The sequence below is a fragment of the Pseudoliparis swirei genome, unplaced genomic scaffold (assembly GCF_029220125.1).
Source record: "Pseudoliparis swirei isolate HS2019 ecotype Mariana Trench unplaced genomic scaffold, NWPU_hadal_v1 hadal_26, whole genome shotgun sequence".
Taxonomy (NCBI): Eukaryota; Metazoa; Chordata; class Actinopteri; order Perciformes; family Liparidae; genus Pseudoliparis; species Pseudoliparis swirei.
In genome coordinates this window covers 321067-339071 of record NW_026613262.1, presented here as the reverse complement: position 1 = coordinate 339071, position 18005 = coordinate 321067, and the positions used below count along the sequence as shown (strand labels likewise).

Sequence of the window (18005 nt, the reverse complement as noted above, 5' to 3'; positions counted from 1 at the left end):
TCCCCCAGTTTTAAAAAAAACAAGTCAAAATTTTGTATTAAGTTTTTATTTATTGATTAAATTAAAATTTTTAAAGATGAGAAAACAGAATAAAATTTCCCTCAAAATATTATTTTCATTTTTTAAAGAAAACCCTTAATTGTAACAGTAAAAAAATGAAAAAATTTGAATGTCATCTTTTTTTAAATTTTAAAGATATTAAAAGGGATTTGAAATGCATATTTGGTTAGAAAAAACATGAAAGACTTTCAACAGAATTACTATGAGTTTTAACCCTTTTACTGTAAATGCTTTTTTTTAAGCTTTTGAATGATTTTAATTTTGAATATTTTGTTTTTATCTGAAATTTTTTTAGACGCAAATTTCCTTTTAACATGTTTTTGCAGAAATTTGGGATAATCAGCTGTCAAGGCAGAGAATATTCCACAGAAGTTTTTTGATTTTTTCATATAAATGGACCCTTAAAAATACCCCAAATGCCAGATGGAAAACAGTTTTGGGACAACAAAAATTTATTAGAACATTTTGTTGTGCTTTTGATTTTAAAATTCCTCAAAAGATCTTGAAATTTCCCAGAAGACACATCATAAACCTTCCGACCCCAAGTTTATTTGGGGGATGAAAGGAAAAATTTTTCAAAGAAAGATGCATATTTTACCTGTGGAAGTTGACAACAGAGAAATTTGAAAAAAGGGAAATTTTTATGTGCAGGAAGGGAACCCTGGAGGGAAACTTTTTAGTCGGGACAGATCACAAGAATCAGAAAATTGAAATTTTAAGAGGGAACTTTGATTTAAAATTTTTTTGGTCTCAGAAAAAAATGCTTTTTGTTTAAAAATTTAAAAGGAAGAATCCTTCCATTAAGATAGTTTTGGGAAAAAGAGGAAAAGTCAGAATAAAAAAGTAAAATTGTTTTGTTTAAAAATACCACCATCTGTTTAAAAAGAAAAAATGTTCAGGATTCAAAATTTTATCCATGAAGAAAAAATAGTATGTACTGTCCTGTGTGAAAGACCATCTGTTAAGATCTTGCTCAGTGCGATTCTCATCTTGGTCACACATTTCATGGATTTGGACAGGATTTCTCATCCAGAGGCAAGATCTTAACAGTGGTTGATCGACAAAAATGGCTCACTGACCATGTTAAGCTTTCTGAAAGTCAGCAGAGGTCATGATGAATCAGTCAGATCCATGGATTTAATTGTTTTTTATGAATCTTGAGAGACATTCACAGGTGCCAGTGTCATGATATCACCCTCAGTCTGGACAGTCAGCGCCTGAACCAAGAACCAGAGACTGATGTCTGAACCAGACCACCTGATAAACATGTGAGGTTGTCAACATTCCTCTGGATGTCTCTATTGCAGATGGTTTCAGACTTTTTAACAACGAGGAAGAATGTTTCCATCTGCCAAGATGACCTGTCGCAGAGTTTCTGGTGTGTGTCCTTCTATTCAGCTGGATGAAGGCTGATGGACGTCATGCAGGGTCGCTTACAGTCCAGGCCAAATTTGGACCAAAGACTCACCCATGTCGCTCAAAGAAACTGGAGATTTGTTTTCAGGTCCAGAGTCATCAATTCTGAGAACTAGACCTGAGAGTGCAAAGACGCAGTAGAATCAAGCTGTGTGAGAGCACACTTGTTAAGTCAGAGTTCTTTAAATGACCAAGGTCCAGCTACTGGAGGTCCGTGAGCTAGACTGGAATTACTCAGGATTCATTTATGACAAGACTATCCTGACTAATCAGCCTGGGCCAGGAGTTGGCATAAAAGTTGTGCACCGACAGATATGGGAGGTTCAGGTCATTTATGTTCGCTTTCTCTCGTCCAGGCTTCCTGATTGTTTTCACCTGTCATCACACCTGTCCTCATGCTCATCAGTGTCAGCCCCACCCCTGATTGGTCCCACCTGTGTCTTGTTACCATGTGCTTAGATTCCCCTGTATGCCAGTGTTCTTGTGTGTCTGGTCTTTTGCCATGATCAGTCGGGTTATGTTATGTTGTGCTCTTTGAAAAGTTTTGATCCCTCACTACGTGATTGGCGCTTTCATTTGTTCACTGCAGAACCGAAAAATAAAGTACTTACAAATACTTTATCTCTGTCTCCCGGGTCGTGCAATTGGGTCCTACTTCCTAAGTGTCTGAGATCGTAACAGATTTCTAGACTCGAGTAAAGGATCTGACCGTCTCCCATCACATGGAATATTCAATATAACTTCTTAGTTTTCATATTTTAAGACAACATGTTGTGTTTCCTGTAGGAATTCAGTCATGTTCAACAACGAGACGATGGCAGACGTTCACTTTGTGGTCGGGCCGGCGAAGGCACGGGTCCCGGGCACAAGGTGAGACCCTCGAGAAGAAGAGAATCATGTCTATTTACGTTTGACTGGAACCGCTGAACACTGGACAACATCCCAACTTTAGACGGTTACAACCTGATGAACTGGTCACCTTTGATAATCCCGCCCCCTGTGTGAGTCCGAGGTGATCTGGTGTCGTGCTCTGCTCCGTCAGTGCGTCCTGGCCGGCAGCTCCGCTGAGCCTCTGGAGACAGTTTGATGGGGAAGAAGTCTGGAAGCTCCCGTTCCTTCACGCCTCTGTTGTTGTTTGTTTCCAGCGGTTGTCGAGGTCGGGTCAACACGGCGGTGATTGGATGCCCGGGCAGGACGCTCCGTGTCTCGGCTAAAGCCGTGTGTCAGATACCCGAGAACTCAAAGTGAAAATGTCACATTGGAACAAAGCATTCCTGACCGAAGACGCCCAGAGAAGGAAGGGAGAGTCACGTGTAACTGCACATTTATTCATGGTGTGATGGTGCATTATTATCATAATCCCACAAAGATACACACACACACACACACACACACACACACCAATCTCTGCATTGCTTTGTGCTGATTGGCTGACCTCGTGTGAGGAGGCGGGGTCTGAATCTGTCACTGTCTGTCCTTTTGTCACGCTCAATGTTCCTCATGATTAATCTGTTTACTTTGTTGATATTATTATTATTATTAATCCCAGATGTCAGAGCGTGTTCAAACGGTTCGTACGGGAGTTGAAGAAGACGAGTCTCTTCCTCACTTTCCTGCTTGACCCCGACGTTTAAAAAACACTTCGATGTTTTCCGATGCGGTAGCGGGCAGGTTGTTCTGGCTCCGTCAGTTTTACGTTAAAAACGTTTAAATGTCGCTCATCTGACTTTTTCTCTCACGACGATCCGACTTTGAAAACGTTCGAGCGTCAACTTAAAAAAAAGACGCAAAACGAAGCACCTGCTTCTGTTTTCACCTGTGCAGGTGTTTCCTGTTGTTATTGTTGTTGTTCCTCCGTGACACTCGGAGCATCACCGTAAAGACCCCGTGGGGCGCGTCTACCTGAGCAGGCGACGACAACGCGCCGCCATGTTGAGAGCAGCATGAGGCAACGGACGAGCTCTGAATTCCGGATTATAAAACGAATAAATAACCTTTTTTAAATATTTGTAACACAAGAGCTTAATCCCACTCCCGACTTCTTCCGTTTTCTGTCTGAAGGATTTCATTCATAACTCTACACTTTATTATTTTTATTTTTTAGTGTGTATTTAACCCTTGTGTTGCCTTAGGGTCATTTTGACCCGAATCAATATTACACCCTCCCCCCGCCTTTGGGTCATTTTGACCCGATTCAATGTTCACCCTCATGCCTTTACCTTTATATTTGGGTTCAATTTGACGCCAGCAATTAAAACCTCCAGAAAATTATTAGAATTAATATTGTTTTCCAAGTTTAAGTGTGAGGCACTTTATGTTTGTTTGTTGACTACCGAAAGAACACCGACTTTAAACATTGAATGGGGTCAAATTAATCCTAAGCACAAGGGTTAAAGAATGGTCAAGGATTCCTGTGCTTTTATTGTGAAAGACGTGACCTGGTGCTTGTACCACATCCTTGTTATTGTCTCCTCCATGTTGCAGACGTGTAAATAGTTCTGTGATCTCTTCTTCTTCTCTTTCAAAGTGGAGGGGAAGAATTAAATAAACAGTTTTTATATGATTCTATATTGAAGAAGCATATTTTTGGATGTCTCTTTCCTGATCCAGGATTGAGTCGGTGATTATTGAGGTCGAGTTTTATACAGTATTTAAAATACTATTTAATAATTGTTTGATATTCATATTAATCAGTAAATTAAATGTACCTCTAAAAAAAGCATACATTATGTACATTTTATTAATAAGCACCATGTATTCATCCAGATTTTAAATTCCATTCACACATTAACAACCATATTTAACAATACATACAAGAAGTCAGACGACCACGTTTCACTTGAACTTTTTATTGGTGTTTGGCAAGTTTGATGATTGTAAAACTTTGCAGTTGAACATTTTACAAAGTTCAGTCAAACTAAGTTTTCCGAGGCCGATGTCACACGTCATCCGCCAATCGCTGCTCCACGGGTCACTGTCGGGCGTGGCCTTGGTTCAGGCCAAATAACGTGAACAAAAGTTAAGAATCAGGTAAAGACATTCAACAATTCAAGTTTCTGCATTGCCTGGAATCCCACAATGCTTTGCGATAACAACAACTTTATTTTGCAGTTTTAACTCAACAATCCTATATTTACAGATGTCTTGGACTCTTGAGTCATCTCACCAGTTTTCACAAACAAAATAAAAAGTCCAAAGTGACGAGTCATCAATTAAACCCCTTTTTAAATGAAGTTTTAAACTCCGTTGACATCTTTTCTCCTTTGTTTAACTTGTTATGTTCAGTATCACAAGGAGACAAACTTTATTCTGGAGACACTATAAACATGTAATATGTATTACTCCTAAATGAATCCTGAGGACTCTGAATGAATATGTTGTCTGCAGTTGCCCATCACATAGAAAAACAAATACAAAAGAATGAAGATATTTTTGTTGTATTTCTATTTAGTTTCTGCTGGAAACCCTGACAGATCATTCCAGACAGACAGCCGACAACCTCAGAGAAAAGTTGATGGAGAAGACCTCGAGGAAACGAGGCTGCATGTGTACGAGTATCTGTGCATCCCTACAGTTAGAAGACGAGGAGGAGATGAGGTGGAGGAGATGAGGAGGAGGAGATGAGGTGGAGAAGATGAGGTGGAGAAGACGAGGAGGAGGAGATGAGGTGGAGGAGATGAGGTGGAGAAGATGAGGTGGAGACCACACAGGGTTGAGTTTAAATATTTTCCCTTGAAGGACGTGAGAGAAGTGATTAGTTTACTCCAACAGGAGAGATGATCAGAGGAGCAGAGTTTATACCATCATGATAACGACCAGGATCGAAGAATGGGAGGAGTTTCTCCTTGAAGGAGCAGCCAGTAAAGGAGTAGATGAGAGCTGCAGCTTCTACGTCATAGAAGGAGACCAGACCCTCCTCATAGTCCACAAACACCCCCACCTTCTGAGGCCCAGACCTCAGGGAGAGAAGAACTGGAGGATCATCAAAAGCTCCGTACTCGTTAACATTTATCAACCATATAGTCCAGTAACCGTTCTGAGGACTCGGTGTGATGAGTCCCTTCCTGTTGACCGACTCTCTGGTCACTCCTAAAATCCATTCGGACTTTCGTTTAACTTGAACCTCGTAATAAAGTTTTTCTGAAGAGAACTTCTGTGTTCCTAAAACACAGGGACCGAGAGAGAACCTCTGTGGATTGTCAGGGAGACGTGGCTGCTGTACCTGAGCACGTTTCACTTCTTTCCCGTCATCAGACAGGATGAGGTAATGATGAGCTGTTTCAGGATCAAGAGTCACGTCCACTGCAAACTTCTGGACCCTCTTCATCTCAGTTTCAGGAACCAGCGTCTTCATCTCAACTTCAACCAGCTTCTTCATCTTCACTTCAACCAGCGTCTTCATCATGTTACTGAGCGTCTCCTCCAGCTGAGACACAGCTCTCCTCACAGTCCCCTCATGTGATGCTGGAGGAACACTGACCTGAGACCAGTCCTTGGTGGGTGGTGGATGGTGGATGTTGAGGGACTGGACACTCTGGAGGAGGTGGAGGTGGTCTTCAGAGAGGGAGAGCTTCTCCACCTCAGTGCTCCTCTTCATCAGATCAGAGATCTCCTGTTCCATCTCTCTGATGGCGTCTTCAGCCTGTTTCTTGGTGCTTCTCTGCTTCTCTTCTATCGTAGTGATGAGCTCGTTCAGTTTCCTCTCCACAGACTCCTTCAGACCAGTGAAGACCTGAACACCTTCTGCTTTCTCTCGGTCTGCATCTTCCTCACTGAGCTTCACGTTGTGTTGGACCTCCTGAATCTTCAGGCGTCTCTTCTGGATCATCTCCTGAGTTTCAGCCTCTGTCTTCTGCAGCTCCACCTTCTTTCCTTCACATTCTTGTTTCAGAGGAACAACATTGTGCATCTTGTGGTCCAACACAGTGCAGAGCATGCAGACACACGTCTGGTCGGTCCTACAGAACAGCTCCAGAGGTTTATCGTGCTTCAGACACATCCTGTCTTCCAGGTTCTCCACAGGGTCCATCAGCTGATGTCTCTTCAGGCGTGAAGCTGTCAGGTGAGGCTCCAGGTGAGTCTCACAGTAGGAGCCCAGACACACCAGGCAGGACTTCAGGGCCTTCAGTTTGGTTCCAGTGCAGACGTCACAGGGAACTTCTCCTGGTCTGGACTCTTGTTGCTCTGAGCTGCTGCTGCTGGCTTTCTGCTGAGTCGACTGTCTGAACTGAGAAACCATCTCAGAGAACAAAGTGTTGACGAGCAGCTCAGGTCTTGAGAAGAAAACCTTTTTACACAGTGGACACATGTTCTGGTTGTTGGTATTCCAGTAATCATTGATGCACTTTTTGCAGAAGTTGTGTCCACATGGTGTTGTGACTGGATCAGTGAACACATCCAGACAGACGGAGCACAGGAACTGATCTTCAGACAGCAGAAGGTTTGCAGAAGCCATATCTACACACATTGAGGAAGAAAAGAAGAACATTCTATTCAAAAGTTTAATTATTTGTAGTGCTGTGAAAAATAACGCGTTAATTCAATTACAGGTTTAACTAGTTATTTATTTTTAACGCATTTAACGCATGCGCAGAATGAGCTTCCAATCCGTCTTTTGTTGGTCGTCGGGACGAAAAAGAAGTCACTTGCAAAATGAGCTTCCAATCCACCACTTCAACCTGAACTCTGTCCGCTCTCATGCAGACGGTCTGTTCATCGGTAATGATCCTTCTGCAGGTTCACCTACGGAAACCTTGTTACGACTTTAACTTCCTGTAGATTCAGGGGTCTCAACACGTCGATCGCGACCTGCCAGTCGATCGCGGCGTAGTGTTGGTAGATCGCATGACATTAAAAAGATTGGCCCGCCCCCTGACATGTTCTCTATAGCACGTCTTTGTTCTTTTATTAAACTAAACGTCTGTTGTTGATCGTATCTCCACAGCAGCATGTCATTTCTGTCTCTTGCGTGCGTTAACTTATCGATCTCCGTCTCGCCACAGAGCTCCGTGCGGCATCGACCGAGCAAAAAAAGTCACTTGTCAATCTGTCCACCTTTAGATTGTATCATGGTGGAGTTAATGGTTGACAAACAAGAGAACAATGCTCTGTTTAACCCTCCTGTTACCTTTACATTTACTAACATATTTTACCCTCGGGTCAATTTTACCCAGCAATTAAAACCTCCAGAAAATTATTAGAATTAATATTGCTTCCCAAGTTTAAGTGTGAGGTACTTTATGTTTGTTTGTTGACTACCTAAATAGCCCTTTGAATAAATAAAAAAGTTGATATTTCTTATATGTTTGACATAGTGAAAAACAGCCTGGGGTCAAATTGACCCCAAAGAACACCGACATTAAACATTGAATGGGGTCAAATTGACCCGAAAGGTAACAGGAGGGTTAAACATTCTGTTTAGGATGAAGATGTATTAATGTTCCATATGGAAGAAAACTGCTAAATAACTGCTGAGTTGCAGCACCATTGTATAGAAGAATGTATAAATGTATATATCCATCTTTTGTCATAAATCTCTATGTTCTCACAAAATATACCGAGAATATCGGTAATATGTGATTAATCATGATTAATCCACAAAAACCTGTGATTAATCCGATTAAAAATTGTAATCGTTTCACAGCCCTAATATATATATATATCCATCTGTGTATCTCAGAGCTGCCAACTTTTCAAAAAACCTTGGAGTGTTGTCCCCATGTTGTCCCCATGTTGTCCCCATGTTGTACCCATGTTGTCCCCATGTTGTCCCCATGTTGTACCCATGTTGTCCCCATGTTGTACCCATGTTGTCCCCATGTTGTACCCATGTTGTACCCATGTTGTACCCATGTTGTCCCCATGTTGTCCCCATGTTGTACCCATGTTGTCCCCATGTTGTACCCATGTTGTACCCATGTTGTCCCCATGTTGTCCCCATGTTGTCCCCATGTTGTACCCATGTTGTCCCCATGTTGTCCCATGTTGTCCCCATGTTGTACCCATGTTGTACCCATGTTGTACCCTGCATTCTGGCCTGGCAAAGGTCTTTTACGAGGCATCTTTGCTACCTTAAATAATTAAAATGTTTTTTAATAACTCTACTCTCATTTACAAAAACATGACTAATTCTATTGCACAAATGTCCTGTCTTTATGTTAAATTCTTTATAATACATCTTACTTGTTCAAAGAGCTGTTTGGAAATTTTTGGAAACACTGGAGTTAATAAGCGTGTCTTCTTGTCTGATCAATACGCAACTGTGAGGTGCGCGACTCGTCTAAGCGGCCAGCTGCTGATCACTCACTCAACAGCCCGACGTGCATGAATAGATCAAAATAGAACAAAATAGAACAACACATTTTTTGGGAGCACCGAAGACCCATTTTGACCCAGGAAAAACCCTGCTGTGTGCCGGATGTGTCGGCGCGCATCACGGCAGAGCGATGCGACCCGAGAAGTGTTAACGGGGGGGTGCTGAGTGATTAAACATCTCTCTTGTTCTGCCTGTTTTGTGATATAAATGCCTAAAAGGCGCCTAATATTTCTAGACTGAAATAATAGATAGATAGATAGATAGATAGATATATACTTTATTAATCCCCAAGGGGAAATTTGTCGTGACAGTAGCAGCAACACACAAGAATAAAAACAAAACACAAAATATAAGAAACAGGGATGAAGGATATAGAAGTATACAAGTAAAATAAAAGTAAAATACAAAACTAAATATATATGTAAATAAATATACAACACACATGCATACACAACACACAACAACACTGTCAGATCAAATACAAAAAATATTAAATATAGACAGAGTGCAAAAAGCAAAGTGTGTGTATGAGTGCAGAGCAAATGAAATGTGTGTGTATGTGTGTAGTGCAAACAAATGAGATGTGTGAAGTGCAGATCAACATAGTGTAAGTATTCAGTTATTGCACTATGATCTGGCAAGAGGTGATCTGTTGTAGAGCCTCATAGCCGTCGGCAGGAATGTTCTCCTGTATCTGTCCTTGTGGCAGCGGAGCGTGAGGAGACGTCTGGAGAAAGTACTCCTCTGTCCCTGTAGGAGGTGGTGGAGAGGGTGGTCCGGGTGGTCCGGGTTGTCCAATATGGACAGCAGTTTCTTCAACGTCCTCCTCTCCACGACCTGTTCCAGGTGCTCCAGCTGGCAGCCGATGATGGAGCCAGCCTTCCTAACCAGTTTGTTGAGACGGCTGGTGTCACCGGCTCGATGCTGCTCCCCCAGCAGACAATGGCAAAGTGCAGCACACTGGCCACAACCGACTGGTAGAATAACTCCAGCATCTTGCTGCACACGTTGAAGGATCGAAGCTTTCTCAGGACAAAGAGTCGACTCATCCCCTTCTTGTACACAGCGTTGATGTTGGCCTTCCAGTTCAGTCGGCTGTCGATGGAGACGCCCAGGTACTGGTCCTCCTCCACCATGTCCACGTCCACTCCCAGGACACTCAGAGGTGGAGGAGCTCTTCCTCCTGAAGTCCACCACCATCTCTCTGGTCTTGGCCACGTTCAGCCGCAGGTGGTTCTCATCGGCCCACTTTACAAAGTCGCTCACCACTGCCCTGTACTCCTCCTCCCGTCCATCCCTAATACACCCGACCACTGCAGAGTCATCAGAGTACTTCTGCAGATGGCATGACTCCGTGTTGTACTGGAAGTCACTGGTGTACAGGGTGAAGAGGAAGGGAGACAGAACAGTTCCTGTGGGGCTCCAACATCACTGACCACCGTTCCAGACAGCACACGCCCCATTCTGACAAACTGTGGTCTGCCTGTGAGGTAGTCAGTGATCCAGGAGATGGTGGACGCGTCCACACCGGCCACCCGCAGCTTCTCACTCAGCAGCAGTGGCTGGATGGTGTTAAATGCACTGGAGAAGTCAAAGAAAGTGACTCTCACAGAGACACCGGTTCCATCCAGGTGCGACTGAGCTCGTTGCAGCAGGTAGATGATGGCGTCGTCCACTCCCACATGAGGCTGGTAAGCAAATTGCAGAGGGTCCAGCGACGATTTCACCTGCGGCCGGAGGTGGGCCAAGACCAGCCTCTCCAGCACCTTCATCACATGGGAGGTGAGGGCGACCGGTCGGTAGTCGTTGAGGCCAGATGGTGCTGACTTCTTTGGGACAGGGACCAGGCACGACGTCTTCCATGATGAGAAAGAGAACCTGAATCCACACGGCGGGGACCAATAAAAACATTAAAACAGTAAACTCAGGTTTCTGTCTGCGGTCTCAATGTTATGAGGAATACGTTGTGATATCTCCAGAAAAAAACCTTTTGCTTTCCCCAACAGTGAGAACCCAAAACCAGCTGAACATCAGATGTGAACGGCCGTCTTGGTTCTGGGTTTCTTCTTCTTCTTCTGTCCTTTCTTCTGACTCTTTTTGTTTGGATCCACCATTTCTCCCTTGAAGGAGTTCGAGCTCTTGGTCGCCGCCTGCTGGTTTCCAGAGAACTTCTTTTTAGACTTGAAACCTTTCCAACCGCCTCCTCTCTCCTGCCCCCCCGGGCCCTTCGTGGGGCCCCTGGCGGCGTCAGTGTTATTCTTCTGCCTCTCCGCCCTCTTCACCCGGACGGGTCTGCCGTCCAGTTTGCTGCCGTCCAGTTCCAGCGCCAGCTGCACCGAGTCGGCGCTCTGCGGCGGGAAGACAAACCGGGGGACGTGAACCCTCACGGAAAACACGGCGTGGAAACAAACAGGGTTCTTACACATTTTGACCGATGGATTTCCAGGACTTTTCACCAAATGTCCATGACCAAACTGAAATCTCGGTAAAACATGAACAATTTTGAAAATTTTGCGTATTGATTCGCTTATATTTTCAGCATCTTTCTTTAAAAATCACATTAATTATTTCAAACTCGGCGTAAATGAACATGTCATTATAACAAATTTCCATGACTTTTCCAAAACTTTTATGATTTAAGTTTTTTCCAGGACTTTTCCAGGCCTGGAAATGACCATTTTAAAATTCCATGACTTTTCCAGGTTTTCCCTGACCGTACGAACCCTGAACAAAGACACAAACGTAAAAAAAATATGAAATGAAAAGGCGCCGCCCGGGTCGCCGTACCTCAAACAGGATGTAACCGAATCCTTTCCCCAGCCCAGAGTTCTGGTCCCGCACCAATCGCACCGCGTCCACCGGGCCACACTCCTCAAAGTGCCGAAAAGCCAGCTCCTTAATCTCTAAACACACACACACACACACACACACACACACACACACACACACACACACACACACACACACACACACACACACACACACACACACACACACACACACACACAGTCAACGTTGATGCAATACGCAAACGTCAGCGTTAAAGAGCAGAAGCGAGAGACTCACCGAACGAAAGGTTCCCCACGAAGACGGAGCGCTTGTGATCGTGCTGCAGGACACGGACAGCGTCAGCAAATAGTTTGACAGATTTGATTTTAAAACAATTACTTTCGACAGATTTTGCGGGCGACTCACCGAGGCCCCCGAGGGCCCCTCCGTCACTCTGTCCACCCGGATGTGGAAGTCCTTCTCGATCTCCATGCCGTTCCTGTCGGCACGCCGAGGACAGAGCAGATTAAAAAGTTAGCCGTCGGCCGTTAGTCATGGCGGCGACTCCAGCGTCCGTGCCGATTTCATTCAGGTTCGAGTCACGGACCTCTCGGCGCTTTGGCCACCGTGGCCTCGTTGGAACACCACGTAGGCGTTCAAGCTTTGAGTTTTGGGGAATTCTGCGCCTGGGAAGTATTGAAATAAGAAAAACAGAGTTTAACATTTGAGGAGTTAATCAAGTCTCATTTCTACCGAGCCGACCGGGACAGAAACGTACTGAATGACGGCCACTTTACGGGACATCAGGGGGTCCTCTCGGACCTGCAGGGGGAAACAAAGCAGAGCATCAGGAGCTGATGACGAGTCAGCCCCCGGTGGACTCGGGTGGAGCTGCCGCTGAGCCGCGACGGCCGACGGCGCCTTGAGCTCTGAACATGTGAGCTGTGAGTGTCTGAGCGGCGAGCCAGGCGGCTCCGGCTCCATCAGTTTGATCGGCTTCTCTGACTTTAGAGCACAGCAGTCTGGCTTTGCCATCTTCACCAATCCTTTCACCACCGATGTCTGCACTGCACCCCAACACCTTCAGATGGAGTTCATTGAGCTTCAAAGCGACAGTGGCCTGAGAGCAAAGTTCCAGGATGCTGCAATCCAAGACTTTTACCGTCTGCTGCCCCCTGATCTGATGCCACAGCTTCAACTTCATGCTGCCCGTGTTCTGTCCATGTTTGGGAGCACCTATCTGTGCGAACAGATGTTTTCAATCATGAATCTGAACAAAAACAAGTACAGATCACGCCTCACTGATGACAACCTCCATGCTGTTCTACGGATTGCCTCAGCACAGGACCTAAAACCAGACATTGACACACTGGTAATGGGAAAACGGTGTCAGACATCTGGTCAGAAAACACACAGGTAAGCATTTTTAAAAAAAAACTTCATTAGAATATAATAACATGTAATTCAACCAAGAAGAAGAATAGTTAAACTCTGTGAAATGTATTGATTGTGCTTGCATTTTGTTTTGTGTTTGTTATTTTCAGAACATGATCAATGGATGGTAGAGAGGGGATCCACTTGGTGTGTTCAAGGACAGGCAGCATCTCCTCATCAAAAACTAACCTAAAAACTTGACTAATATAGTTGTGAACCGAGTCAACCTTTATTTTGTTATTTTTTTAGTTGATTCCATATTATTTATGTGTGTAGTTGCTGTTGCAATTATTTGGTGTTTGCAGGTTTTATGTGTGTATGCAGACAAATTATTGTAATCAAACCATCAGTTGGATGCAAGGCTGTGTGCAGCCTTTTTTTGTAAAATGCTACATCTGTCATACATGTTTTTAGCAGCTCACAATTGTTGATTCTGTTGTAATTAAGCCCATTTTAACTTTGACAAACGTTTGTAATAAAGTTAATGTTATAACTTGTGTTTGATGTTATTTTTCTTTATTCACTTGGATAGTTTGATCCTTGATTGATGGAGTTATCTGGGTTTTATAACCTGACAAATTAAGAGGATTTATGTTATAACAGAGCAACAAGAAAACATATTTTTTCTGTGCAACTGTAATGCTTGTAACTTGAATAAGTAATACATTCAGAGTTATTTAACATTAAGGAGTAGTTACATTTATTTTACATTACATTCGGTTACATTTAGTTACAATTCTAAGTTACATCTGGCCCTTTGAGGACAGCCACTATGCTGATGTGGCCCTCGGTGGAAATGAGTTTGACACCCCTGCTCTAGACTGTGTCATTTGCTCACCCTTCCCAAACATTGGTACTTGCGTAGCGAGCTGCAAACAGATCGGGTCTACGTCCAGGACTTGTCAAACCTTACACCCCACCCCGTTCACTCCACTCAGCATCTACCAATCGGCTTGTTACTCCGAGCTAAACACTCAACAAAGTCACGACTGTTTGCTGTCCCGGCTCCTCATTGGTGAAACAAGCTCCCGATGACATCAGGACAGCAGAGTCTCTAAATCTCCCACCGCAAACTAAAAACACTTCTTTTCCGACTATATCTTGAGTAAACAAAGGATAGCATCAGGCACGTGCACAGACATTTTGGGGGGCAGGTGCTCAAACCAAAAAAAAGGGCACCCAATGCCACAAAAATAATTCTGACAGAGTTGAAGCATAAGCAGCAAAACACTGATGATGCAATACATCAGGCCTCTTCAACTAGCGGCCCGCGGGCCGCATGCGGCCCGCTTTTGTCAACAAACAATCCCGGCTCAACAATCCCGCCTCAACAACTCATCAATATTCTGCGGCCCTCACACCCCCTGTGATTTTCTTATTTGGCCCACTTGCTACTGAAGTTGAATAGCCCTGCCATCCTCGACCTGCGTTTCCTCTGGCAGCATCAGACTGCTTGCTTACATTTTCTTTATGAATAAAGATGAATAATTATATATAGCAACAGTACAAACGTTGATTGGCTAATGGGTCGTCATGCCAGCCACTGCTTGCTTACATTTTCTTTATGAATAAAGTAGTGCTGTGAAAAATAACGCGTTAACTCAGTTAATCCAATTACAGGTTTAACTAGTTTGTTTTTTATTTTAGCATGCGCAGAATGAGCTTCCAAATCCGTCTGTTGTTGGTCGTCGGGACAAAAAAAAGTCACTTGCAAAATGAGCTTCCAATACACCACTTCAATCTGAACTCTGTCCGCTCTCATGCAGACGGTCTGTTCATCGGTAATGATCCTTCCGCAGGTTCACCTCCGGAAACCTTGTTACGACTGTTACTTCCTGTAGGTCACGGTCTCAACTCGTCGATCGCGACCTGCCAGTCGATCGCGCGTAGTGTCGGTAGATCGCATCACATTAAAAAGATTGGCCCGCCCTGACATGTTCTCTATAGCACGCCTTTGTTCTTTTATTAAACTAAACGCCTGTTGTTGATCGATCTCCACAGCAGCATGTCATTTCTGTCTACGCGTTGCGTTAACACTTATCGATCTCCGTCTGGCGCGCCACAGAGCTCCGTGCGCGCGCATCGGAACGAGCAAAAAAAAAGTCACTTGTCAATCTGTCCACCTTTAGATTGTATGATGGTGGGGTTAATGGTTGACAAACAAGAGAAAAATGCTCTGTTTAACCCTCCTGTTACCTTTACATTTACTAACATATTTTACCCTCGGGGTCAATTTGACCCCAGCAATTAAAACCTCCAGAAAATTATTAGAATTAATATTGCTTCCCAAGTTTAAGTGTGAGGTACTTTATGTTTGTTTGTTGACTACCTAAATAGCCCTTTAAATAAATAAAAAAGTTGATATTTGATATGTTTGACACAGTGAAAGACAGCCTGGGGTCAAATTGACCCCAAAGAACACCGACATTAAACATTGAATGGGGTCAAATTGACCCGAAACGTAAAAGGAGGGTTAAACATTCTGTTTAGGATGAAGATGTATTAATGTTCCATATGGAAGAAAACTGCTAAATAACTGCTGAGTTGCAGCACCATTGTATAGAAGAATGTATAAATGTATATATCCGTCTTGTCATAAATCTCTATGTTCTCACAAAATATACAGAGAATATCGGTAATATGTGATTAATCATGATTAATCCACAAAAACCTGTGATTAATCCGATTAAAAATTTTAATCGTTTCACAGCCCTAGAATAAAGATGAATTATTATATATACGTTTATTAATGGGTCGTCATGCCAGCCACATATTGCTCTCCTCGCTGGTCTGATACGGATCAGTATTGCCCTCTTACTGTCATGATCTGGAGTTTGTGTTTAGTTTTGTGTCTTGTTTGGGATTCCTTGTGTCGTCTGTCTCCCTGTGATTGTCTGCCCTGGTCCTGATTGTTTCCTTCTGTGTGATTGCTGGCCCCGCCCTCATTGTGTCCACCTGTGTCCTGCTCCCGTTGTCCAATCCTCTCACCTTGCCTGTGTATGTAAACCCTGTTCGTCTCATTCCCAGTGTGGCTTCGTACTGTTTGGTCCACGTGTTTGTCGTCCTGTTCTGGTCTGGTCTGTGATTTGTGAAAATAAATATAGTTGTGCAGTAATGTCGGCATTTGGGTCCTCTCTCGCTGCGACAACCCGGACTACCCATGACACTTACGTCATTTTCAAAATGAGCGATATTGATAGACATCAACAGACATCCCTCTGAACAAGAGGCCTTATGATTTTTTTGTTCAGTCTGGCCACGCAAATCCTAGACTAGCCCCTGTTAAATAGAACGGAATAAGAACTCTCTCTCTCTTCTCTCTCCTCCCTCTCCCTCTCTAACATAACTAACGTCAGTAAACAGCTGCAAGGGTTTGAAATCACGGATTTCGTGAGTTTCTGTTTGTTTATTTGTTTAGGAAACGTCGGACCAGTTGTGACGTCATGTTTTCAGCAGCGCTAATGTTGTGGTTGATTTATCACAAAACAACGTCAGGGGACAAACATCGTCATGACCTGTTTGTCTGGTGCTGCGGGTCAAAGGAGAAGGAGGTGCAGCCGTTTGGTGGCGCGAGGAGCACTGAGGGGAGGAGGAAGTGGAGGAGGGAGAGGAGGGGGGGGGCACGTGAGCTTGTGAGCGCCGCGGAGCATGTCGGGGCGAAGTTCTCAGATAAATGCCCCGTCGGATATGAAAACACATTTGGGGGGACTTGATGACAGAGAGAGTAACTTTTATTCTTAAATACTGATGAATAAAAAAAGTGGCTCCAGCAAAAAGGGCACTTTACTCATCCAGGGCAAAGGGGCTGGTGCTTGAGCACCACTAGGGCTCTACCTGTGCACGTTTCTGGATAGCATGTTAGTACTTATTGTAAGTCGCTGGATTAAAGTGTCAGCTAAATTAAATGTAAGGTAAAAGCTTTTAACTTTGACATAAGAAACCAAGATCAAAGTCGTGCCGACAGACTCAACCTCGCTCCTCTTGCAAAGCAGCACAGAATAAGTCCAAAGTGAGTTAAAGAGCAGCTCTGACAACAAAGCTCTGCTTACTGATGACTAACACGTCACATTTCCTCCAGCTGCTTCACAATAAAAGCATTAAACTATTATTGTGAAACTACTAGAGGAAATAGAGGAAGTGATCAATGAACAGTAACAAAAACAGGAAAGTCAGAGTGAGACTAAAGTGAAAACCACAGATTCAGTTACTAGTTACTAAAGTCCTCCTGAGACAGTTTACAGCAGTTAAAGTGAGTTTCTGTGTCGTGGGACTGTGGACAGACAGCCATAGTTATATCCATCCATCTGTTAATAATTCATCAGGTATGAAGTGATAAGAGAGGAACTTCCTGCCCGAGTAAAGCTAAAGTGTTGTGTTAATCCTGGTGATCACAGGTGTGAATATGATCAGATGTACTCACCAGTGTTTGGAAGAGACTCTGTTGAATTGTTGAGAAAAACCTGAAGACGTCACTTTGAATCGTCTGAGAGAAAAGCAGAGACTCGTCTCGACTGCAGTGTTTCTGACTCTGAAGTTAACTTTCGTTTCCTGAGTGTGACGCAGCAGCTCTCCTCTTCAGGGTGGCCCCGCCTCTGATCTGAAGCTCTTATGAAACACAGTAAAGCTGCAGGAAGCGGAAGTGAAACAGTAGAACCCTGAAGATGTTCATGAAGACAAACCATGTTTCATGTACAGCCGGCAGGAATAGTTATTTAATGTTTTAAAGCTGATTAATGTCCTCTCTGCAGGACACAGAGACAATAGAGACGTGTCAGCTGTCAGATTGAACCGCTTAAACCAAAGTTACTTTAAAGGAATAGTTAAAAACTTTATAAAGAAAACAAAGTGTGTCTTTTAAGTGGACTTGTGTGCTTCAACTGTCTCTTTGTTTTTAATAAAACGTTGATAGTTTGGACTCTGACTGTGTTTGTGTCGCAGGGCGGAGAAAGCAGAAGGCAACCTGAGAGACAAAGCGCAGGGCAAAGCTCACACCTGTTACTCTCTTCCTGAC

The 18005-nt window shown here is 43.7% G+C and overlaps 1 protein-coding gene and 1 long non-coding RNA gene across 2 annotated transcripts; one reads left to right on the top strand and one right to left on the bottom strand.

The window, feature by feature from the left end:
* Nucleotides 1-4496: 4496 nt before the first annotated feature.
* LOC130191031 (E3 ubiquitin-protein ligase TRIM39-like) lies at nucleotides 4497-17569 on the bottom strand. Its single transcript, XM_056410700.1, has 2 exons — nucleotides 17415-17569; nucleotides 4497-6933 (listed from the first exon to the last, which is right to left on the bottom strand). The coding sequence occupies exon 2, from the start codon at nucleotides 6929-6931 to the stop codon at nucleotides 5231-5233; it is 1701 nt and encodes a 566-aa protein (XP_056266675.1). The 5' UTR covers nucleotides 6932-6933; nucleotides 17415-17569; the 3' UTR covers nucleotides 4497-5230.
* Nucleotides 12634-13491, top strand: LOC130191085 (uncharacterized). Its single transcript, XR_008831107.1, has 2 exons — nucleotides 12634-12976; nucleotides 13105-13491. It is a non-coding gene; the product is annotated as an uncharacterized LOC130191085 (long non-coding RNA).
* Nucleotides 17570-18005: the final 436 nt, after the last annotated feature.

Coding starts and splice junctions, on each gene's coding strand:
- LOC130191031 (XM_056410700.1), bottom strand. CDS start 6,931: ATGGCTTCTGCAAACCTTCTGCTGTCTGAAGATCAGTTCCTGTGCTCC.